General features: G+C 42.2%; 1 protein-coding gene across 12 annotated transcripts in view; it reads right to left on the reverse strand.

Annotated features, from left to right (window-relative positions):
* FOXP1 (forkhead box P1) overlaps positions 1-26,510 on the reverse strand; it is a 564,105-nt gene that overhangs the window by 188,021 nt on the left and 349,574 nt on the right. For 10 of the 12 annotated variants that reach the window (XM_056853065.1, XM_056853056.1, XM_056853017.1 and 7 more), the window contains one exon: positions 18,171-18,290. In XM_056853065.1, the coding sequence (XP_056709043.1) occupies positions 18,171-18,290 (120 nt within the window). Of the gene's footprint in view, positions 1-18,170; positions 18,299-21,214; positions 21,236-26,510 lie in introns of those variants that run through there. The other 2 variants (XM_056853082.1, XM_056853116.1) reach the window with 2 other exon arrangements.

Here is a 26,510-nt window from a genome sequence, read left to right on the forward strand (position 1 = left end):
GGTATGACGGTCTCAAGGGCTTTAAAGGTCAACACCAGCACCTCGAATTCTGCCTGGAAATCTCCAGATGACTTCACCCAGTGGTTTCATGTAGATGTTAAAGAGCTTAGGGGACAAGATGGATCCTTTCAGGACCCCAAAGGCTTAGTGGATGAGCAGCAGTCCCCAGCACCACATTCCAAAACCGACCCTTCATGCAGGGCTGGAACCACTGCAAAACAGTGTTGCCCAATCCCAGCCTGGGAAGGCATTCCAGAATGATACCACAATCGATGGTATCAAAGAAGAAGAAGAAGAGTTGGTTTTTATATGCCAACTTTCTCTACCATTTAAGGAAGAATCAAACCGGCTTACAATCCCCTTCCCCTCCCCACAACAGACACCCTGTGAGATAGGTGGGGCTGAGAGAGCTCTAACAGAGCTGTAACTTGCCCAAGGTCACCCAGCTGGCTTCGTGTGTATAAATGGGGAAACAAATCCAGTTCACCAGATTAGCCTCCGCCGCTCAAACCTGGTTCTCCAGATTAGAGCCAAACGCTCTTAACCACTATACTACGCTGGCTAAGAGGTCCAGGTGAATCAACAGAATCATACTCCCTCTGTCCATCTTCTGGTGCAGGCAATCCACCAGGGTGACCAAGACTGTTTGAGTCCCATATCCAGGCCTGAAACTAGATTGAAAGGTATATAAACAATTTACTTCATCCAGAAAAACTTGAAGTTGTCCAGCCACCATCTGTTCAATCACCTTGCTCAGAGACTGGTCGTTAGTTACTGAGTCCAGTAACGCCTGCGTCTAGGGTAGGCTTCCTAATACCTAACTCCTAATGCCACCAGTTCCCATTGGTTGCAATTCTATGGACACTTTCCTGGGAGTAAGCCCCACTGAATACAATTGGACCTACTTCCAAGTTGATCTGCTTAGCCATGGTCTCCTTCTAACCTAAGATATCTACATTTAATGATGTCGGACACTGAAAATCACTGTGAAGCAAAGAACTGGTTTTGTTTGGTAGACAGCTGAACCGTCAGCTTCAGGCCAATGAAAATACAGAAGAAAAGGATCTTCCAGACAAATGAAACAAAGTTATCATGTTCCCTCCACTCCACCCCATCTCTATTATTAAAAAGAAAAAAGACCAACGTTCAACATCTACCAAGAGCTTGTAACCCCCACCCCCATGCAGACTCTTTACCTCTAGTCTTAGGCAGTTGAGTGGTATCAAGCAGCCAATGGATTTCTTCACAGGAAAGCAATGTGATTTCTATGCATCCCTTACTTAAATGCACAAGTCTCTTTAAAGCCTTACTACATTAATGCGTGCAAAGCATTTGAGATTCCCTCGATGAAGGGTGCTGGGGAGCCTTATTATATGAAAGCGTAAATGATTGGTTGAGGTTTGGATCAGAGCAGAAATGAATGTTCAGGCTGGTGATTATTTTTTTCCCTTGAACTGGTTTGTCCGTTCCTGATGCCAACACCCCTGTTGGCAACACAGGTTTTTTCACAGGGAGAATTAATTCTGCTTTTGAATTTAATTTACATTTTCTTCGTTTAGGCATTGTTACATTCTATAGGCTCAGGTGTAAGCATCACGACTACAGGACTGTGGTCCCAGGATTGTGAATGCAGCTGTGTAGGCAGCGAAATATTTTGTTTTCAAATTCATTTGTGCACTTTCCGCAAAATTACTGCTATCTACAGATTTTCTGAAATATCCAACCTGCTGTTCATAAGCCATAAAATATAATCTGCCTTTTGTAGGACCCCAATTGGTAAATTGCATTAAAAAAAATTAGGCTGGCGATTCCCTATTAGATGTTGAGTATTAAGACGAAGCACAGTCAGCGCTGCATTACAGGAATGCTAGATAACCCACCTTGTGCTAGAGTTGCTTTAAAATAACTTTTGCTTCATCAATTAACAATAAAACTAATCAAAGGAATAGCGTGCTGTCAACAAAGAGGTCCCTTTTAATAATAGGATTCAGAGACTAATTTCAGGTATTTATTTGAGCAGCGTTTATCTGGGGTGTTTTGCCACCTCCCCCTCGAAGCCCAGGAAGGCAACTGTTTGTATAATTAAAGACGCAGGCAAGGTTTAGATAGAAGTTAACCATTGCCCTTGCATTCTGATGTTCACAGATGTGTATAAATGGCTGCACTCTTCCTAGGGTTGCCAACCTCCAGGTGGTGGCTGGAGATCTCCCACTATTACTACTGATATCCAGCTGATAGAGATCAGTTCCCCCTGGAGATAATGGTCACTTTGGCAATTGGACTCTATGGTGTTGAAGTCCCTCCCCTCTCCAAACCTTACCCTCCTCAGGCTCTGCCCCAAATCTCCAGGTATTTCCCAACCGGGAGCTGCCAACCCTAACTCGTCCTCTCCCCTCCCCCCGACAAAGATGGACATATTGTCCGCAGCTAGGGTTGCCAACCTCCAGGTATTAGCTTGTGATCTCCTGCTATTAGAAATGATCTCCAGCCAATATAAATTAGTTCAACTGGAGAAAATGGCCGCTTTGGCAATTGGACTTTATGGCATTGAAGTCCCTCTCCTCCCCAAACCCCACCCTTCTCAGGCTCTGCCCCAAAAACCTCCCGCCAGAGGCAAAGAAGGACCTGGCAACCCTATCAGCATCTCAGGAGCCTGCATATCTCACCACAGAGTGTCATGCTAACATTCTTATATGTCAGAGCCTTTCCCATGAACATTGCAGAACCACATTACAGAATCAATCCTTCTGTGCACCGTGTCTCAGTGTTCACAAATATAGATGAGTGTTTATTTTTAAAAGTCACATTGGCTTCATAATTCTTTGGTGGTCTAAAAACCACGACAGGGTACATTCGATTTAAAACAAAGTGTACCACAATTTTCTTGATGTGAACACGATGGTGGAGGCACTGTTGTAGCCCGCTGTCAATCGGGGTGTGATATAACTATTTCGGAAGGGCAGATGCCTTTGATGCTGTAGAACTTTTGCCTAGCTTTCCTAGAAGTTCCATCAGTTTGAAATTTCATTTCAGACTGTTATTTTAGAAGTACTTCTTTAGCTAGACAGACAATATCTGGGATGTAGATTTTTTTCCCCCAATTAAATTCTGCTTAAACATTTGTTGGTAGGCTGCATTTAACATTCGTTATTTGAGCAAAGCATAATTTGATTAGGCTGTCTGAAGCTGAGCCAAAATCTGCAAAATAATAGGTCAATTTAATGTTGTTTTGCTTTGTCTTGTACCTTTCTGAGTGTGATATATAGTTATGTATAATCAAGTCAACTAATTGCTTTCCAAACGAGAGATTTAGGTGTCTTGTACACCCTTTTCACTCGAAGTTCATTACATAAACTCTTCTAGCTCACCCACGCTTCGACAAATGCCATCTTAACACAAAATATGTTTCTTAATTGGGGCAAAGGTCTACGTTTACAATCTTCATACTTTTAGTGGAGTAGGATTTGATACTGTTCATGTAACACCTTAAATTAACTAGCAGTTGATAAAAGCAGACAACATACAAGTACGAATAGAGTGTAGCATGCTTTCTCCATAATCACAGTGGCTGTTTTCCCCCCACCTTAACTACCATCATAAAACTGTCAGACTCCCTGACCATTTTCGAAATGGCATTTTTCAGTTCTTTCACTGGTGTTAATTTCAGTTATGCTGCTGCAGTGCACTTGCCACCCTCTGTCTTTAACGCAGATCTGGAGGTTTAAACACTAGGCAATCAGCTGCTATCTGCACTCAAACAGGATTTGTTTGTTTGTTTTTAAAAAAATATCTCTTACAAATGCCCGTACTGGTGGCAAAGTTGGTTCAGGGGGAAAAAAATTGTAATTTCTGATCTCTGATACAGATTTCTAGTGAACAGCTTTGCAGATCTCTACTGAAGCCCCTTTCCCTACATGACTTGGGCAGGCCATTCCTGGGGGTGGGCGTTGCGCGGCAGCCAGGTGTGCCGCTGCCACACCACCACCAAAGAAGCTTCCTGGCTGCTGCAGAGAAGAAAAGCCTTTTTTAAAAAATAAAAAAAATAGAAAAAAGGTCAAAAAAGCCCCATTGCCTTGAGCAGGGCTATGCCACCAAAAAAGGTGGTGTAGCCATGGCACCCCGCCAACGGGCATTCCCAAGCAGAAAGGGGTGAGGAAGCTGCCTAAAGGCAGCTCTGCCCCTGGGAACACCCCAATGCCCCAGGACCGTCCCCCCACACTAGCATATGTTGCCTCTTCCATAGGGTTGCCAGGTCCCTTTTTGCCACTGGTGGAAAGTTTCTGGAGTGGCGCCTGATGAGGGCAGGGTTTGGGGAGAGGAGGGACTTCAATGCTACAGAGTCCAGTTGCCAAAGCGGCCATTTTCTTCAAGTGAACTGATTTCTATCTTCTGGAGATCCGTTGTAATAGCGGGAGATCTCCAGCAAGTACCTGGAGGGCGGCAACCCTACTCTTCCGGGATTTAGTTCCCGGAATGGTGGCGCTGGCAGGGGAGGATGGCGCAGCTCTGCGTTGCCCAGGCATGGCATAACTGCCCTCCACACTGGTGTAAGTGCCCCTTATCACGGAATAAGTGGGCACCTAAGGAGCTTGCCCCCCCCAGGAATGTGCCCTTAGTGAACATCAAAGAGGGCCTGAGTGCTGATTTTGGAATTTGGGAGGGGGTAGATTTAACAATGTGTATATTACTGAGCATTCAAACAAAATATTAAGTTAGTTGTTTTGAAAGGGTACAAGCCAGTTCCATGCATCAATACTGCCTTCAGCTTCAGTAGCCGATGGACCTCAAAATGCATGTTTATGTGCATACATATCTATACAGGCACCCTGACCTAGATAGCCCAGACCAGCCCAATCTCATCAGATCTCAGAAGCTAAGCATAGTCGGACCAGGCTACTATTTGGGATTCCTCCAAGGAATACCAGTGTCATGGTGTGGAGGCAAGAAATGGGAAACCACCTCATAACGTCTCTTGCCATGAAAACCCTATGGTGTCACCATAAGACAGCTATGACTTGATGGAATTTTGCTTCATCACATCTATACATGCACAGGCATTCAATTAAGTCAATGGAGTGACACTGGAGGCGTTCAGACAGTTGGGAGTTATACTATCTGTCAGAAGTTATGTACTTTGCAAAAAACCCACCTCACTCACCTGGAAAGTTTGTTACATCCTTATTAGCTAAAAATAAATTAGTTTACAAAACAAAGAATCACTGGCAAAGTCTATATGCCAATGCTACACATAAATGGCAGTAACAGTTTCCAGTGTATAGGCCTTCCATTAGGAGAGCCAGCGTGGTGTAGTGGTTAGGAGTGGTGGACTCTAATCTGAAGAACCGAGTTTGATTCCCCACTCCTACACATGAAGCCAGCTGGGTGACCTTGGGCTAGTCACAGTTCTCTTAGAGCTCTCTCAGCCTCACCTACATCACAAGGTGTCTGTTGTGGGGTGAGGAAAGGAAACCGGCCTGATTCTCCTTAAAAGGTAGAGACGATCGGCATTTAAAAACCAACTCTTCTTCTGCTTAAAACTAATCCCTTTAGTTCCATAGAATTTTCTACTTTGTCCATGCCAAGACATCCACAGAAAGTCCTCAGAGTGCATCAGATATCCTTCCTTTCCCATATGACTTTTGCTCACGCAGGGTCCTTGGGCTTTTTACTAGAAAGGATGGGATAACTGTTGGCACAAGTGAAACAACTATATCTGCACTGGAAATCAGCCCTTGTGGATTAGTCCCTATTCATTCCTTTTTGATTGTTAGACTGTGCTTGTTTGTTATCAAATGCAAAAGGCATTCTCAATTGTATGCAGGATTCCAGTGATATTACATTGATTAAACATTTAACCAAGTGCTTAAGATTAAGTGCTTAATACTGAAACAAAGACACAGGTAGAACAATTATTCTTAAACTTATATTTGCCTCAAGCCATACTTTAACCCACTAGCTTCTAACACAGAAATGTTTACGCAAAGAAATAAAAATAGCTCTAAATTATATAAAGTTGATGCATTCCACAAAGGTTCAAAAATGGGAAACGTCCTAGTTAAAAAAAATGTGGAGATCGTCTAAATATGACAGCCATCTGATATATGAAAATTATTCACAACCAAAAACAGTCAGTCTGGAAATAACCATGATGACTTCATTTAGACAGAATTGCCCAAATCTGTTTCTAATATACACAGTACACATAATAAATTTTTATAGTATGACAAGGAAAACAAACTTAATAAAAGTTCCTGATCTTTTTTAAAGCAAGCATGCTATAGCCAAGATATGTTTATAATATTTTGTCCATGATATCACGGCTAAGAAACAAAATCGAAGAAACACAAAACCAGTTACTAGGTATGACTTAACCTCGCAACTACAACAGCTACAGTGCTAATGTACATACAATTCACACTGCCCATGTGTCTAATACCAATGTTTGTCACACCCCTATCTCCAAGACTTAAAAAAAAAAAAAGACAGTTGCCTGCAACCTTACTGCTCATGAATGTTCTCCAGAAGACCTGATGGGCATCCCTATCTTGGATCTCAACCAGCTGGGATTAAAAACTCCAGATTAGCTGCAAGTTTAGTTTTGGGAAGGGGAAGCAAAAGAAAATATGTGATCAACTTCTTGAGGGTTGGGAAGCCCATTCCTGAAAGGGGCCCCAAAGCTCCTTTGAAGCTAGCCTGACCCCGCGGTAGCGTAGGTGCCACCTTATCATGGAACATGGTGGCATCTACACTGGTGCAGGGGCAAACACGCCAGCGACCGGGTTCCACCATCCCTTGCTGCCAGTGCAGTCATGTTGGCGGGGCTTTCCCAGAAGGGAAAGCGCGCTGGCGTAGAGAGGGTGTTCCCGGAGGTGGAGCTGCCTTTAGGCAGCTTCCACAGCCCTTTTGCCCCACAAACACCCCTGTGAGCAACGGCAGGGCTGTGCCACCTTTTTTTGGTGGCACAGCCTAGCTGTTTTCAATGTAGCATTTCCCCCTTTTCCCCCTGTTTTAATTTTGAAAAATGCCTTTTCCCCTTCCAGAGTGGCAGGGAAGTCTCTGAGGAGGCAGCGCGGCTCCGCTGCTCCCAGCTGCCGTGGATCTACCCCCCCTTCAGGATTGTGCTCTTACTTCCTAGATATCAGGTATTGCTTAACATAGGGTAACCCACACCACTACTGGCTCAGCATACACGCATAACTTGTAGGCATGAATCTGCCAGGCTTTTGTACAGATGTCCCATCTTTGGTTGACTCTCGTTTAGAGCCACAGTGTGGATTTGTTGGCATAGTTAGGCACAGGTAAGAGTGCAATGCACAAGTGCCACTTACAGAATCATTGGTGTAGAGATGCTTGCCTAAATCACCAAAGTCCTTGAGCATTTTTACAGCTCCATAAATACTGTCAACTAGTTTGGGTAACCCTCTAGTAAAAAAAAACAAAAAGCCAGTAGAAAATTCAAATATATGATAAATGCATTCTTTCTTACCACTCTCTCTCCATCCACAATGTCCGTAAACATAGCAGAATGCATAGGAATTCGTAAAACAGATTTTATCCTATTTTTGTTCATCCACAGTTATTTGATAAGTACTTCAAACCCTTTTGGCAAACAGTATCGGCAGGAAAAGCAAAGATGTCTTATGATTGCAGACAGCAATTTTCTTTAGGGACTGAACTTTGAAAGCATGTTCCCGGCCCTCCCTCCTCCCCCACCACCCCACCATTCTTCAATCTTGCCCCTTTACAGTCTCAGCTGGCTTTCCAGCCTGGGCATCTTGCCAAGTGGATCGAACTGCCCCTCGTCGTCGCTTCTGTTCTTAAAGCACCTGCACCAACTGCTGCCGCTCTTGGCTTCAGGACATTTTTCTGTCCACTGGACATGGTCCAGTGCTGTGCATTAATGCGATGCAGATTGCAGCGCTCTAGGATGCAAGCGTCAGAGCAGTGCTGTGGTTTGTAGCCGAAACGGGGAAGGGGAGGCAGGGACCAGTAGTACAAAAACTCTGCCTGCTCAAATTGACAGAAAAGCGACCTCTGCACTTTGTCAGAAATTCCTACAGGCTTACCAAATAAACGAGTGTGCTTTTATCATGCACGGTGAGATTCATATGGAAAATGGAAACACTACATCACTTGACCTTAGGTTGCTTCCCCTTTCAACTACAGATGAGTACCATGAATAAAACTCTAAATCAACTTAAGATGTTACTTTTAACAGCCTGCCCCTTCATTTCTTTATTAAAAGGACTGAGAGGTGTGTTTTTTATCCCTAGATTTATTTCATAATCAGTCAAGTTAACAAAGAAAGGGTAAAAAAAAAAAAAAACTTCAACTGAAGTTTATTATTCCTATAAGATGATCTTTTAGTATCTCCCTCCCATGAATGTTACGCATTTTGCCATCACAAAATAATGGGCAAGTCTCGCTTATCTTTGTTTTATAAGAGAACATTAAAATATTTTAAGATGGACTCAAAATGTGCTTGTTTTTGAAGTCTGATTAACTCTGAGAAAGTAATAACATTCTCCTTAAAGGATACTATTAGCCAGTCCTCACAACAGTTTTAGCCCATGGCAACTGTGGATTTTGGCCAATGCTACCTTCCAGATGCATTAGCTGCTTCAGGGCATGCTATGAATGCATCACATATTTGCAGGGAATCTTGGCTATACATTACAATTCCCGGAAAACGATCTATCTATCTATCTATCTATCTATCTATCTATCTATCTATCTATCTATCTATCTATCTATCTATCTATCCATCTATCTATCCACAGACATACATACATACATACATACATACATACATACATACATATACACACACACGACATACATGTATCACTTTCTTTTTTCAGATAAACAAATCATCTTGGATGTGTGAAGAAGCCCAATCTTCTATTTTTTTTTAATGACTATTAAGGTTCCAAAGAAATATTTAAGATTTTTAGAGCCACAACACTTAGCATAATGGCACAAAAGAGAAAGTCTTATAGTCCAACTAGAGGTGATGCTGGAGATCAGAAACCAGATCACAAATGTCACAATGGGTTAACTTCCCTTTACCGAATCCACCAGATCCATATCATCTCCCCCTTCATGGTGGCTGCTACTAACAGACATTTAATGAGTAGCGTTGCCAACTTCCAGGTACTAGCTGGACATCTCCTGCTATTACAACTGATCTCCAGCCGATAGAGATCAGGTCACCTGGAGAAATTGGTTGGCCATTGGACTCTATGGCACTGAAGTCCCTCCCCTCCCAAACTCCGTCCTCCTCAGGCTCTGCCCCAAAAATCTCCAGGTATTTCCCAACCCGGAGCTGGCAACCCTATTAATGAGACAGGAGATCTAACTATGGATCTCCAAGGTCTCTAGTTGTCCCCTCACATTTATTTCCATTAGTTTGATTTCTGACCCACAGTGTGAACCGCAACCACTCCTTCAGCAAATTTACCTGTTCAGCAAATTTACCTGTATGATGCTAGAAAAAAACACAATTGCCACACAGCACCATAAGTTCAAAGTAATTTTTTCTTGCACCCCAAGGTCAGGTCAACATTGCTTGGTACCTACTATAAACCACCGGCTGATTTGTAATAATTGAGTAAGGGTGTGTTGTTACCTTTCCCTTCAGCCAATTCTGTATGCCTGATTGAGTGGGGTGTATTGGGGTGACAATTTCAGTTTCCTTCTTTAGATGCTCTATTCTGTTTGGTGCTTACTTTCTCTTTTCCATCCGTGTGTCAAAAGCCCACCCACCCCCAGTCTCTTCTGCTCCCCTGCTTGCCTCCCCACCTGTGTCCTATGACCTTGTGTGACGGGGCCTCTGTATTCTCAGACTCTTCCCTACTATATGGAGTACACCTTTCTGCCCACCCCCCTCCTGCTAACCACTGCCTGGTAAACTGTTTTAAAACAGCAACAACAACCATGGCTCTGTCTTTTTTTAAACTAACAGTGCATTCCTGAGGTGGAGGGATGAAAGTTCTCTGGAGGTGGCATGACCACGTCACCAGCATCAAGTGGCCTCTTATCATGCCCCGCTGGCAGTGGGGCAGTTCCGTCAGCGCTTGGGCGCTGCGGAGCTGCATGCTGCCCCTCCAACGCCACGGTCTCTCCAGGACCTAAATCCCGGAAGAGATATGCGGCGCCAGCATGGCATTCCCGGGGTGTTCCCGGGGGCAGAGCTGATGGTAGTCAGCTTCCACAGCCCCTCTAGGCCGGGAACACCCCCTCCAGTAACAGCATTGCTGCGTCAGGTTTGCGCCCGGGCCAAAAAAAAAAAAATTATAAAAGGACTTTTGACTAAACCCTGTGAAACTCCCCCATTGAGTTTCATGAGGCTACTCCAGCTATTTTGCAGGCGTAACTCAACGCTTGCAAAATGGTGCATTCCCAGCAAGAAAGGGCTTTGGAAGCTGCCTAAAGGCAGCTCTGCCCCTGGGAACACGCCAAGAACACCCCTCTGGACGCCGGCACTAGCTCTCCTACCAGAAAAACAGCGTAAGTGGCATGGACACTGGCACTGGGGTCACACTGGCTCCTAAGTGGCTTCAGCCCCTCCCCTCAGGATTGCACAGTAAGAGTTATAGCCTTTGAGGTCCATTTACTTCAGTGGACTTAAAAGGGTATACCTCCATTTAGGGTGGTATTGTCAGTGATGCAGCAAAATTAAGAATGCGTTCATACTTAGGGTGTAACGTTCTGCATGCTTCCTAGCCTGATCCAGATTTGAGTCTCAGTATTCCCCTCAGTACTATAAAATGGTATTTTATGCTTAGTTTGTTTTTTATTACAAATTGCAAATAAAAAAAACCCAAGTACTTGCTAGAGAGTGGACAAGAATTATACACAAAAGCGTCAGTGGCCTGACTTCTACAATTTGCAAAGCACCTTCCTGTCAGGTATGAATGATCCTTCTGAAGCTTCAATATCTTCATTGGTACATTATCAAGCACAACCTACTATATTTAAACAGTCCTCACTATGGCTAAGAACAGTGTCGAGACTCGACAGCTTTGATGTAATCACACATGTAAAGACCCCTGACTATACAATTGTTGAAATGCCTCATGCCTACAACCAATCTGTTGCTTTTACAGGTTTAATCTTGGTATTAAGGGGCTGATTGTGGAACCATGTCGATACAACATCTTCAACCCAGCTGTATATCATATAAACCACTATAGGTGGTGTCAAGCTCCCATGATTCCTAGTAATAGTGCATACCTTTAACTCCATAATCTATAATACTAAAAAATACAGCTCTAATTTTTCCTCCCAAAAACACAAGTGGACTATCAGCAAGGGTCCGACTGTGTTATTCCTAATTACCTTTTTTTCACTCTTGATCCTGTGGCTCTCATAATTAGTTACCTGGGGCTGCAATCCAATTTGAAGTGATGACAAGAAAGTGATCCATGAAAAAGTAATAAGTTAAATCCAATTTCAGCCTTCCTCTAATTAAATGCACATGGAACTAATGACTCAAACCCTACCATTTCAGTGATAATGGTAATTAGCGAGGTGGGAGTCACTCTCTTTTTCAACACTGTAGGTGTAAACCACAAGGTAAAATGGCAGGAGCACTCTTAATTACATATGTCATTTTGTCAGCAATTTACACATTTCTGACCAGTCAAGTATATTTCATTTTTTTTCTTCCATGATGTTTACAACAAACCCAGAGATACGTTAGGCACATTGTTTAGTTTTGCAACCCCTACCAACAGAATATGCAAGGAAATCCTCACAAAAATAATGATAAAATAAATATTTTATCTTTAAGGCAAGGGGAAATCTTTTAAAAGATGGCTCTCAAGAGGTAGAGACCTTCCTTCCCAACGGCAGAGCAATCTGTTTCAACAATCTCAATACTAGATGCATTTTAGAATTTATGTCAATCAGAAGGTCGAAGAGCTCTTGTAGCGTACTCCCCCTCCATGATGATCTTAGAGCAAGCTGCATCCCTTAAAATGAAGTCACAGAAAAGAGTGAAAAACCGAAAATCACCAGTCTTCACAGAAGCCTACACCCTGTGTACATAAATGAGTCACCAATCTTGGGCAAGCTTTCTGAGAGGCAAATCCAAAACAGTAACTCATGAAATAACTCAATAGGTCACCTCCTATGAAGGTAAATAATTCTCTTGACGCTCTGTGTCAGATGTAACTGATCCTATGACATCCTAGGCAAAGAGAAGCAGGACCAATCACTTCCCTCTAAGAGGAAGCTAATACTATTATAGAAACGATTTAATCAGAGGCACAACAGCAGCCTCTTTTTGGGTGGGAGCTCTGGGGCACACAGGGACCTAATATAGAACACTAGTGTGATTTGGAACACACTTTTGGAATTACTGCCTTTGAATAACTAGACTTGAGAGAAGAATCTTGTCGACTGTTCTCCTTCTCTTCTTCATACCCACACACACCCAGCTACAGGGTATAACCAGGCCTAATTATGCCCCAGGGAGGGAAGGCGACATGGTATAGCTCAATCCCATCAGATCTCAAAAGCTAAGCAAGGTCAATACTTGGAAGGGAGATCTCCAAGAAAGACCCTGCAGAGCCCAGCTATGGCACACCTCCCTCCGCTTTATCACTTGCCATGAAAGCCCCTTACTGGGGTTGCCATGAATCAACTGTGACTTGATGGAGCTTTACATAATTGTGCCCTGTTCCTTGACTTTTATCAGATCCTTTTATAGGCCCATGAAGGCTGTGAAGCCTTATGAATAGTACAGAATCCAGTTCCTCAACTCTACAACAGGCTGTTTGGGAGTTGCTGCTAAAGTATGGCACTGCTAGTAGAGACTAGAGAAAATGTGGATCTCTCGAAGAGTTGCTCAGCAGGTCGATTTCCCATGGACCAAGTTCTGGCAGCACTGACTCAGAACAAAGAGAATGTTATTTCTTTCTGACTGCATACCTATCCATATCGGTGATGTTAGGCCATTGCTTAAACATATTGGTGTTTAAATTTATTATGAAATAGGAACAATAATTTGACCTTAAAGAACTTCAAAAGGATTTATGAACTATCACCTGGTGCAGCTCAAATACAATTCTTTCATTGACACCTCTGAATGAGTACTCGGTACACGGTTCATTATTTATACTCATGAAACACACATGGAGCTGCCTTATACTGAATTTGACCACAGGCCCATCGAGGTCAGTATTACCAGTGAGACTCAAAGACTTGTTTAAATATGCCACAACAGCAGCGAGAGTGGTGCTTGCAAGGAGATGGAGACAAAAAACCTTACCAGAAGTTGATGAATGGAAAGAAAAGATGTCAGAATATGCAAATATGGCTAAAATGACTTATTTGATGAACTCAGTTGATAAGCAATCTGTAGAGCAATTTTCTGAGAACTGGTTACCATGGCATACTTATATGTCTCTAAATATTTAGACTTAGCTTTATTCCTTTTCATATGAGTAGATGTTTTCCATATTTAAGATTATATTTGACTTGCTTATATAATGAGTAATTCTTAGAGAAACGGTAGCCACGGTATATTTATAGTGTTATTCTTTTTTACGTTAACGGCTGTCTTTCATGTTTAAGAATATATTCGATTTGTTTATTCGATTTTTTTATAATCTTTTAACTGAATAAGACTAAGATGAAAATTAGCATATCGAACTAACTGTAATAAGTATAAAATTTGTTTTTTGAATGTATACCGACCAAAGAAAACACCGTCTATTGCAGACGGAAGTGAATTTTTCCTTCTTTCCTTTTTTCCTTTTGTATCCTATATAAATACAATAAAAGCATTAAAAAATTTTAAAAAAAGGTCAGTACTGTCTACTCAGACTGGCAGAAGCTCTCCAGGGTCTCAAACAGAGATCTTTCATATCACCTACTGCCTATATAAGTTCCTAAAACATCTTCACAAGAAATATAATTTATATTCAGAGTATGTTACTATTTTCCCCCTCTTACCCTCACAGCTCATCCTATTCTGTATAATAAATACCATGTTCATATGATCGAATCTTACAAACCAAGATACTTCAGGATGATGCTATTGACTTTTTGAAAGTATTTTCAACCTTGATACCCCACTTGCCTTTGAGCTCAGCACACAACATTTTAAAAGCAAATTTTAATGCTGCCAAAATACACATGCAGTTTTATTTTCTTGAGCAAAAGCAAAAAGTGTCTTTTAATTTGCCTGCAATTTTTAAATGCATGCCAACAACTAAAGAACACCAAGTTTGCACCAAAAGTCAGTGATTATAAGTGTATTTTGTAATCAATAGTAGACCTAGTCCTAGGCATATACATCCTGGCCAGGTGAAGATAATAAATCTCCGAGTTGAAATTAGAGTAGCAAAATATTTATTTATTTATTATTAAATAAAAGTTGACATCAGTGGCAAATATTTGCACAATTGGTTTAATCTTTATGCTCTACCCGTTTTATTCTTTTGTGGTTTTGATATTTTTTATGGTCTTCCAATTTCTGGCTATTAAAATTCATTCTTTAAACTTTCAAATGTCTTTTGTTTGTAGTATTAGGCTGTGAAGGCAGAGACCCCTGCCAAATAAAAGAGACAGTTGTATACGAACTAGGCTTAAAAATGTGAGTCACAGCATTTGTACTTGGAAGATTCAAAGGGAAAAAAATAGCAGTAGACCACATCTCAGACAAATGCTTACACACAAACAAATGAAATGTGCTAGAACAAGTCTCTAACATTAGCTGTCAAGGTCAAGAGGTAACAAAGGACATTCTACTGGAAGACATTCAACTAGCTTGTACTCTTGTGTCAAAGTCAATGGATATAAGTCAATACAGAAAGGGTAACACTGATGTATGGAAGGCACCTTCATCCTTCTTCATTCATGAGCTGCTAAGAATGTGCATGGTCATAGCCATCTCCCAGTTCCTACTAAATTAGACTGACTGAGACTCACTTAGCAATATCCTTTAGTGACCATAAATTGTCTGTATCATTCAACATCTCTATCGTGCTGACCCAACCTCCTTGGTTATCAGCTCACAACCTCTGGGACAGGCAGATCTAAAACATGACATTCTAGATTAACATTGTCTCTCTCCTTCCATGTTTCAAGCAAACAAGGTCTTACGTGAAGCAAATCTAATTTTTGTGGTACTTTTTCAATACAACAACACCATGCCCAAGCAAGGAAACACACCATATAGGTACAAAGTCATAATATCAACCATAAAGTATAGAAGCTAAAATTAGCAGAAAGATTGCTGTAGTAATTTGCAAAAAAAATGCTGCCGGTGAAGTTTATTAATACATCTTCTTTAAAAAACCAACTTAACACCATCAGGATAGTTTTTCTTTTTAAAAAGGACAAGGAACTCAGTTCATTGATAAAATAGCAGAAGAATCTAGTTTGTTATTTAGAGAAGGATAAACAGAAATCGTTACACTGATTTTAGGTTGACTATAATAACTGTGTGTTGTATTTCATATTGGCAAATAGGATGAGAAAGGACCGGTGTGTATATTTCTTCTTAACAATTACTCCGCCGGTACATTTAAACTGTACATCTTTATTGTGCCATTGGGCTCAGAGTGTCTGCTGTATTCAAGAGTAGGTTTAAGGATGAAAGAGCTCAAGGAGCAACGGGGGGGGGGGAAACAGAATGGGCAGTCATTTGAATCAGTGAGTGACAGGTTGGACCAGCTCTCTGTATACATTAATAAATTAGAATTTTAATTGTGTCTCTGACTGCTGCAGCAGCTCCAACACTTTAATACGTACCAACAATTGGCTGTGTTATGGAATCTGCAACGTGGCCCTCACTGTTGACCTCTGAAACGCAATTCCCAGTCTGACTACGGAAACTGTTTGGTTTGATCCTTTCAACTTATTTGAATCCTGACAAATAAGCTCACAGCTGAAAGGTCAACACAGTCATATTTCATCCTCTGGAGCAATTCTTAAGACATCTGCACAACAAAGCGCTTCTTCTAGTACCTGACACTGGACCTTGCCAGCACAATATCTCATTAAAAATGTCCCCAGTAGAAAAGTCTATTAAAAGGCAAAGTGGGTCAGCTATGGATTGACCAATATATATGTGTGTGTGTGTGTGTGTGTGTGTGTGTATGTATGTATGTATGTATATAGAAAGTTTTGACAAAACACCATGGATTCAGCATTCTATTCTTTCACAAGAATGTTTTTTTTTTTTTAAAAAATGTACTTCCTCAAACATGACAGTTTATTTCTTTTCAAAGAACAGCAATTTATTACAAACAAAAAGGTGGGGCACCAAATGATTGGACGCGACTGTGTAAGTTAGGAGGCATTCCAGTAAATCTTCGCTGTTCTGTGATCAAGAGGCAACCATCTAAACTGTCATACCCACTGTCCCCTGTAAAAATGGGATAATACTGGCGGTGATTTGAATATTGATATTCAAAAAGAACTTCTTAGGAAAGCATGAATACAAGTAATAGTGCAACGCAGCTCATTTGGGGAAAAAATGCAAAAAACATTCCTAATTTCTTCTTGGAAAAAAATTCTCACCAAATCTACCATTAAATAGTCTAGGGCAGCGGTTCCCAAACTATGCCCCATGGAGCACTTGGTGCTCCGTGAAACATCTCCTAGTGCTCCGTGAAGGGATTGGAAAGCAAAACACTACTGTCATTCAGTTTATTATATAGGTGCTGGGTGAAAATTAGTGCTCCGTGACGAATTTCCCTCCATGACTCAAAAAGTTTGGGAACCGCTGGTCTAAGGGATGCACACAGTTATGAGAGCAATCTCTTTAAACTGTAGGAATTTCTCCTATCACCGAACGCAATTTGAGAATCATTATGAAAATCTGTATGCAAAAACTGAAAATCAATAAATAAACACTTCTACTATATCGTGTATACAACAATGGGCAAAAGTAATACAAACAGCAACATTCCACTAGTACAAAAATAAACTGGGTCAATTTGGGAAATCACCGTAGTTCTATGAATTAACAGTCTTCGCTACAAAGTTGATACTTCTAACTTTTCTTTGGAAACAACATGATATCAAATCTGCATTTCACTTGATATACAAGTGTGGAGTGGTGGTTAGAAGTTCAAATTAGGCCTAGGGATGCCAGCTTCAAATCTTCACTCGGCTAACTTGTATCCTTGGACAAAGCACGCTTTTTCAGCCTACTCTACTCCACAGAAAATATTTAAGGATAAAACAGGCAAGGGAGAACTAAGTATTTCCCCATCCCAGAAGGACAGGGGCGAAAAAACTAAGCTAGCTAGATAAATGTAGTGCTGCAAAACGTAACAATGTACAGATTTCCTTGCAAAGTTCTGAAAGCAGATAATGAAGATATAACCTCATGTACAGGTTCCTTGACGAGCCAAAATCAATGCCGGGAAACTTCTAACCAGAACAGTCTTTCCCACAAAATCTTCAACACTAACCATAAAGTTGTATCAGTGTATTTTTATACATAATTCAACAAGTTTCTTTTTTTAAAATTTTTGCTACCCTCGTTCAACTAACCTCAAATTAGGGGTTTTCAAAATACTCTTTATTTCCAAATTGACCTTTTCCCCAGAAATCTGTTACCTACAACCCAACAAATGTCCATTGTTTCAGACCACCTTAGACTCACAGTGTATATAATGGGAGGCCTCATCTCAGATACTGAAACAGTCTGCACAGACATGTTCCTACCATGACTGTCAGCAAGCAAGACCAAGTCTCTGGTGCCAATGGTAACAATCTTGAGAAAGTTTAAAAATCTTTTTTCCATCACACTATGACTATCCAACCTATCAACTCCCATAAAGTGTTAGAGCACTCTTAGACTTCCCACTCATTAAAAAACCCTTCTGGTTAAATTCAGTAATTGGGCTGGATCCAGCAATCCCTTTCATTCATTTGCTTTACTGTTGCACATTGATTTTGGCCATGCATATCCCATGATCCCTCACATAGCATTTCTGGTAGTAATTCCTTTATCACTAGCTGAAAAGCTGGCTGGATACAGCCCATTATATAAAGAATTTGCTGACGTCCATTTTATACATTTATCATTAAGTTTAAGAAACCAGCTATTGAACATCATTGTAAATTACATGCTCTCTCGTCCTTAATTTATACATTTCATTGTGTACATTATTAAAAAAAATAAGTAGAAGCATGTTTCTTACCTGAAGGGATGGCTGTTTGTCATTCCTCTTGGGAGATTTTAGCCCACTAACTTGTTGCTGCTGTTGTTGTTGCTGCTGCTGCTGCTGTTGTAACAGAAGCTGCCTTGCTACCTGAAGAGCCTGGAAGAAAAGAATGATAGAAAGAAGTTTCACCACGGTGAAATTACACAGTGTATCGTATACATTCTCAGAGGTGCAATCACCAAAGAATCTTAGTTTCGGATGGGTAGATATGCTGGTCAGCAGCAGAAGATTTGAGACCAGTGGCACCTTAAAGAAGAGGAAGAAGAAGAGTTTGGTTTTTATATGCTTTCTCTACCACTTAAGAAAGAATCAAACCGGCTTACACTTGCCATCCCCTCCCCACAACAGACACCCTGTGAGGTAGGTGGGGCTGAGAGAGATGTGACTGGCCCAAGGTAACCCAGATGGCTTTGTGTGTAGGAGTGGGGAAACAAATCCAGTTCACCAGATTAGCGTCTGCCGCTCATGTGGAAGGAGTTGGGAATCAAACCTGGCTCTCCAGATCAGAGTCCACCGCTCCAAACCACTGCTCTTAACCACTACACTACACTGGCTCTCTAAAGACCAACAGGATGTCCAGAGTATATGCTTTTGAGAGTCAACTCCCTTCGTCATATATCCAGTGAAGGTATCTGACAAAACATCTCACAAAAGGAGCTTTGACTCTTGCGAAAGCTTTGACATTTGAAAGCTTATACCTTGGAAAGCTTGTTGGTCTTTAAGGTGCTACTGGACTCAAATCTTGTTCTCAAAGGGCAAAAACGCATGGTCGCTTTAGCCTCCTTTATTCCCTGTTTCAACCAGGATCGAACGCACGTTCGGCAAAAACACATGCATTCTATCCTGGCTGAATCCTGGCTGAAACAAGGAGGCTAAAGCGACCATGCGTTTTTGCTCAAAGAGTCCTAGAAACATTTGATTGTCACTGCACTAGTGTGGCTGCCACAAGAATATCAGAATCAACAGAGGAGAAAATCAAAGCCCCCCAATTTCACATGGAAATAGTGACCATCCATAATGTTATCTCACTCAGGACACAAGGATAGCCACATTAATCTTAGCTGTTGAATTGTGCTGACAAATTGTTGCTGCAATGGTTTCACTGTTTCATCCTTATCCTGGGAAAGTTTGGAAAAACTTTCATAATGAGGAGGAGACCAGACTGAGTACCAGGTGATACTACACTTCATGTGAAGAATCAGATTGTGGCAGACGAGGACATTAGTTGGTAAGAACAGTGTCTTGGGTGTTTTAATCTAATTGGTCAAATATATGGACAATGGCCAACATCCCAGCCTCCTGACAGAATAAGAACAGGATTCCCTAGAGTAAGATACTTAGTTATTTTTTTTATAGATCCCTGAGGAGAATACACGTACCAGAATATAATGCATTTTAAGGCCTCTTCATATGTTACTTTCCTCCCTAGCTTCCATCCCAGATCAATCAGGAGCAGTGCTCCATACATGCCATGATGTTCCTCACACTCTCCTCACTAGAGGAGGGCATGAACATCTGACTAAGGAGACCCTGTGGTTAGTGGAACACAGGATCTCTTTTATACTGAGATATTAAACCATCTTTAATTTGTTGTATGCCCTTGCATTCTCTCCACACCACACACCACTCCCAGAAACTAAATGTTTCTTGTTTTACCTGGCCAAGGGCCGTAAATAAACAATTCTGAATTCTGAATTCCAAATGAGATGATTGGCCTCCTTGTCTCATTTCTTGTATTATGCCTGACAGGCTTGTGGAGAGTTTATGGTAAAGTGTATTCAACACTGGCATTGCTTTTTCACTGTTCAGACCCAGGCTCAGATTACCGTTAGAGCCCTAGATAAGGCCTATTTCACATGGGTTCTTTAACACACATTGGCTCCTGAAGGAAAATTTTTTTAAGGATATATATATATACACATACACACACATATACATGTGTGTGTGTGTGTTGCTGTACTTTATCATTTAGGTATGTGAACCCTATTGAAAAAATCTGTTTGCCTTCAAAAGAAGAAGAAGAGTTGGTTTTTATACCACTGTTTTCTCTACCGTAAGGAGTCTCAAAGTGGCTTACAACTGCCTTCCCTTCCTTTCCCCACAACAGGCACCTTGTGGGGTAGGTAGGACTGAGAGAGTTCGGAGAGAACTGTGACTAGCCCAAGGTCACCCAACAGGCTTCATGTGGAGGAGTGGGGAATCAAATCTCGTTCTATAGATTAGAATCTGCCACTCATGTGGAGGAGCAGGGAATCAAATCCAGTTCTCCAGATTAGAGTTAGCTGCACTACATCACACTGGTTCTCAGAAGCCAAAGTGGATTTAAAGAGACCATACGATGAAAGGGACTGATAGGAAGATTAAGTACTACTTTCCTGGATCAGACCAAAAGTTTATCAGTTTTCAACTATGCTCTGTAAGATACACTCAAACAAAATGGATAGCCATCTCTTATAGTTTGAGGTATGAAACCTCTCTGAATATTAAATACTCATTTTAAGCTACCTTCACTAATCGTTATCCTGAAAACCATCTAACAGACTTGTCATCACAACATCTTGTGATAATAAATGCTGTAAGTTAATCATGTATTGTGTGTGTGTGTGTGTGGGATAACCAGCTTCCTGTCAAAAGAAGATAATGGAGAATACACAATTGTGCTTGCCAGCCCAAAGAGTGATGCAAAGAAGACTGACCTTTCAAACAACATGACACACCTGGCTGTATGGTGCAGTAGAAAACAGCACCTAGAGAATACTACAACTCGAGTAACGGGTGTTTAGGAAACAGCCGTCAGGGAGCAACCCTTATGAAACATCCAGCGAGGGATGTATTCAGATACAATAAATAGGAAAGCTGCACAATGAAGATTGGTGGTGGCAGTACCAGAGCTGGAAATGCATTCGGAATTGCTGAGGAGATAGTTGGGTGACATATATAGAAGATTGGGGGGAAAGAACAAAAAGATGCACGGCATGTTTCCCCCACCCAGCTCGCTCTGAGAAGCCTGAAGCACTCACCAACATTTCAGATGCAAAAAGGAGAAAAGCCTGCCTGTAGGAGCCAGAAGCAAATTAATGTCTGCAGGAGGACAGCTGGAAGCTTAGATGCCTCAAGGAGTTGCCTCTTGCTTGCTGCCTCATTGGAGGATTCACCATTGCTGGACTCAAGGGTTTCCTTGTCTCCTTGGAGACGTTCAGTACATGCGTAGGTGTTAACAGTGGGAAGAGTGAAGACTTCATTAATGTAAAACAAGAAAGAAATAGTCCCAGTGCAAGATGCCTATCACGGAAGGAGGGAGTGAGGCATCCACACTTCCTTCTGCATATGTTCACTAAGATATTTAGCAAGTGCCGATTGCACTGCAATCTTGAATTAATTGAGGGGGCCATTGACAAGTCAGGAAGCATTAATCCCTCAGAAAGCAGGAAAGGTCTGGTTACTGGGCGGGGGTGGGATATGGTAAGCAAAGCAAGCCAGTTATTTCATTTGGAGCTGATGGCATTTAGCAAAGGCCCAGAACATTAGTCTACTGTGATAGGAGGAGAGATATTGTAAAACATCCAACTATGAGACTTCTCCAACACGGAAAGAACCAATGCTGTCCCTGGGGCATAAGCGGTTCTGTGCCACAAATGACCAAGAAATAGCACAATACAGCAAAATGTGGGCAACAAAAGGCCACAGCTTTATTGGTTACAGCAGACTGGAGCACTGGCAAGGCATAGGGCACGGATCCAGGCATCGGGCAACCACCTCATTGGCTGATGAAACGATCCCCAACCCCTGTGTTGGAGGGCAACGGGAGTGGTGAAACAGTGGTTCCACTAGGCCATAAATCGCTGAGTGGTTCCTCCACCACCTGGGAGTGGAGCCACATGACAGCCTCTGAGCTGGGCATCTGCGGTAGGACTCCACCCCAAGACCCCTTATGGGGGTCCCCAAAAGGGGAAGGCAGGCACGCAGGTGCATCTTCCCCAAATTAGATCCACCCCAATGCCAAAAAACTGCCAGGCTGTGACAAAGGACATTTAATAAAACGTTAATTACAGGGAGGGAGGGAGGGTCCGCTGTGAAAGCAACAAGGCCGAATGGCCGGGCGAGGGGCCTTAAGTAGCCCGTGGAGGCGGGGCGGCGCCAGCATGCTTAAGTCACCCTCCGTTGTCGCCCCAGCCCCCAGTGAAGCCTGCCCCAGCACAGCAACAGGGTGTCTTGCATTGGAGGCAGGCAGAAAGTGCCTGGTCATGCGGCTGCCGAGCAAATGACCACAGAGAATGTGCCCTCTGGCAGAGGCTCCATTTGTCGGAAGAACTGCAGCCCCCTGGCAGCAATGGGCAGCCCGAGAAAAGTTCTCGGCCGCTTCTTTAGCTGAAACACAGCCATCATAACTACTAGCTCTTGTACTGTTACATTCCCTATAACTGGTACTGTCAATTACTACAAGGGAAGATTCCATGGATAGAAATTCAATGCTACACAGCTCTCAGGCATATTCAATACTCACTCTGAACAGCAATTAGGGTTGTTTTCCCCTGGTCTGGCATAATGTACCCACAACCAATATTTCACAACTCTTGCAGTGCGAAGGAAGAAAGCTTGGTATCTTCTTGCAAAGATTCTGAAGACTATGTAATACACTGGACAATGTATGGCAAGATTCAGTTTGTATATCAGTTAAACTTGTAGTTGATCAAACTGGCCATGGACAGTTTAAATTATGAGCCAGGGTCCAAAGAGTAATTTAGACACTCCTACTGATATTTTGGACCCTCATATTCTGCCCTAAGAGTTAGGAGCAGTGAGTACATCTAGGTCTTAACAAAGACCAAAGCCATATTTGGGACAAATCTAATGAAATTTTGTATCCTTGCCTTTACATTATGTATTCTGCAATAAATATGGAAACATTTTTAGATGTAAACTGATTAATAATTATTTAAAGTAGGACAAAGTCACACACAACTCCTACATGGATTGACAAGTATTGTCTCAAAGACAGTATGTCCTCCACCAGGTGAACCACCAAATGTGGATGGACATTAGAAGTGCCTAGATTGTTGGAGGGGGGAATAAAGCAAAACTCTCAAGCAGTTGCTTAATACCATCTATTGTCATGTAGCTATAGACACTGTTGTAATTGCTGACCATTTCTTACTACTGTCCCTGTGCCTCTCTTAGTTTTTTTTTTTCATCTTTCAGCTTCCAATAACAACAGAGGCAAGGATGCCTTGGGATGGAAGGCAGCATGATATATCCTGATCTCATCAGATCTCGGAAGCTAAGCAGGATCAGCACTTGGAAGGGGGACCTCCAAGGAAGATTCAGCAGAGAAAGTCAATGACAAACCACCTCTGCTTCTCACTTGCCTTGAAAGCCTCTTGCGGGGGTCACCATAAATTAGCTGCAACTTGACGGCCCTTTACATGCACAAGAATGCCTCAGCACTTAATGGAATGTAAACCACAAATAAGCCCTACAGCAAGAACACCAGCAACAGTGACCAATGTGAATCCATCTCCCTTATTTCTAACTTCCTAGTGGGACTAAAAGGTGCACCTCCCTTATCTCTTCCTTTTTGACAAAGGCACTGACCTAATGGGCAACATAAGCTAAGAACAAGAGGAAAGCAGTCACAAGGTATAATGCATGACTCAAATGTGGGAGAGAATAGCATGGGGAAATTAGAGCTCAGGCCAGCAGAAAAGCTTTTAAAAACTGGGTAAAATGACATGGGAAGGGAAAACTTCAATGGAGTGAGGACAGCAACTTTGTTTAATTTCAAATGTATGAGGTTTAGAAATCTATTCTAGTCCAGCTCAGTTTATTGTGTGAGCTCATTGTTTAATTAAATGGCCTATTAACCACAGTTAGTTTTTATTAAGCCCTGCTACACAGTAGCCCTTTTAGCATGTTACAATGAACATACATACTTCCTGCATGTACATGCATAATCCGTTTTTAATAAATACCAAACACATGTACACTTTACAAATGAAACCAGGTGTCAGTACCTGAAAAAAACACATGAGGTTTAAATCACATATTCAGTTGTACATGCACTGAATTACTGAGAATTATTGAGAATTACTCAATACACATATAAAGAAAAATCATTGTACACAGATTACATGTGCATTTGTTATAACCTGTGAATGGGGCTGAAGAGAGCAAAGCATTTGTATAGGCAAACTAGGGTATGAGTGATCATCTGTGGGGTGAATCCTGGTTTCACAAACTATCCTCAGTTAACACAAACGATGGTTCTGAGCGAAGCCGGAACTAAGCCTTTAATGTGGAATTCTTTGTAGCCCTTCTGCTCACGTGGGGGTTATCTGTGGCTGCATCTCGGCAAGGGGAAGTAGTCTGCGTGTGCTCAAAGGCTGAAAACAGGGAGTACTTCTACGGCTAAAAAACAGCAAGCATTGGTTCGAATTAAGTCCTCAAAGGAAGCATGATGACTGCTAGGTTGTCAAGAGAACCACAAGCAAAAGGACGTTATTCCTTTCCCTGCGCTGAATTCTGCTTAACAACACCTAACGCTGTGTCCAGCTATACAGACTGTTCAGCAGTTTGGAGGCGCTTTGTCTTCCTCTAATTTCCAAATTCTACCCCCCCACACACAAGACTCTCCCTTCACTTCTAACCTGAGATCAACCCCACTTGCCCTGCAATTCCGAAGGCTAATCATCGCTCCCTTGGAGCTAAAAAGTAAACGGGTGCTGAAAAGAAAGCGAAACAGGTAGCATTGTAGGAGAAGGGCTTTCCTTTTCTCTCTTCCTTGCCTTCTCCTTTCCACTGCAAGACTATTAAGGGTTTTTTTGTGAAATTAGCTGGCTGATCTCCATTCAGCCTCAATGGTCACCAGACCTCCTAACACCGACACTCATATGTTGCTGGACAGAGAGAGAGAGAGAACCCAGAACTCCAGCAAGCCCCAATATCTTTGCAACCTTTTGCCCCTGCACACACACACTAGCATTAAGGAGAGGATTTAAAGTCATATTGCACAACTTTCAAGATGGCTACTTAAAAAAAATACTAGGTTGGATCCAACCAGCTTTTCTGCTGCTGAAAAAGGAAGAGGTCCTCTTTGACCACCTGGAACACAACACATGAACACATGAAACTGCCTTATACTGAATCAGACCCTTGGTCCATCAAAGTCAGTACTGTCTACACAGATCGGCAGCAGCTCTCTAGGGTCTCAGGTAGAGGTGTTTCACATCACCTATTTGCCTAGTCCCTTTAACTGGAGATGCCAGGGATCGAACCTGGGCCCTTTTGCATGCCAAGCAGATGCTCTGCCACTGAGCCACAGCCCCTCCCCGATGGAAAAAGCTATGCTGAGAATCATGGGACCTACATATATAAAATCCATGTGGGCTGGGAGCTGTAGTAAGGAGGGGAATTGGATGATATTAAGTGAACGAGCTGGTTGGATCCAGCCCATTAATCTGATGGAGGATTACATTTTTTCCCTAATAACCTTCAAGATCACAAACAAGATGGCATATGAATAAAGCATCCTGTGCAAAAGATTGGCAGCCTCACTGCCACGTTTTTTAATAAGCAAATTTGTCAGGGCTGCAGTGACTTCTGTGAAGTCTACAGACTTCCATGTCAGCATAGAAAGCATCACAACCTTCCTTTACTATCCACATCCTGCGCAGTACATAGGGCACAACAGCAGCAATTACAGCCTTTCCTTACGCCGTTAGTCCCCATCTAGCAAATCGCAGAAAACGGTAAAAGAGGAAAGCTTCTCCAGAGATCCTGGAAACCAATTAACTATAGGAGGTTTAAAACACACACACCCCGAGTCCTTTCTTCATAACTGACCTGTGACGCTCCCAGTTGCTAGAAAAGCATTCAGTGCTATGGATGAGTTTACAAAAAGAAACAAGGCAGGTAGATCGGAGATATATTGACACTGTGGCCCAGTCTGGTGTAGCCGTTAGACTGTTGGACTAGGGATCCGTGAGATCCAGCTATGAATCCCTGCTCTGCCATGCAGGCTTGCTTGGTGGCCTTGGGCCAATCACTCTTGCTCAGGCTAGCCTACCTCACAGGGTTTGTTGTAGTAGAAAAGATACATCTGAAGATGTGAGCTGTGACTCACAAAAGCTCATACCCTGCCAGGAATTTTGTTAAGTTTTTAAGGTGCTCTTGCTCTTTTCTACTGCTACAGCCAGACAAACACAGCTACCATCGTGATCTGTCTCCATGAAAGGCACCACATTTAGCCATACAGAACAGAAATCCATCAACCTTGTAAAGAAACCTGCACAGGGTTTGTTGTGACTGATAAAATGGAAG

Source organism: Euleptes europaea, chromosome 1 (assembly GCF_029931775.1).
Source record: "Euleptes europaea isolate rEulEur1 chromosome 1, rEulEur1.hap1, whole genome shotgun sequence".
In the NCBI taxonomy this organism is placed as follows: Eukaryota; Metazoa; Chordata; class Lepidosauria; order Squamata; family Sphaerodactylidae; genus Euleptes; species Euleptes europaea.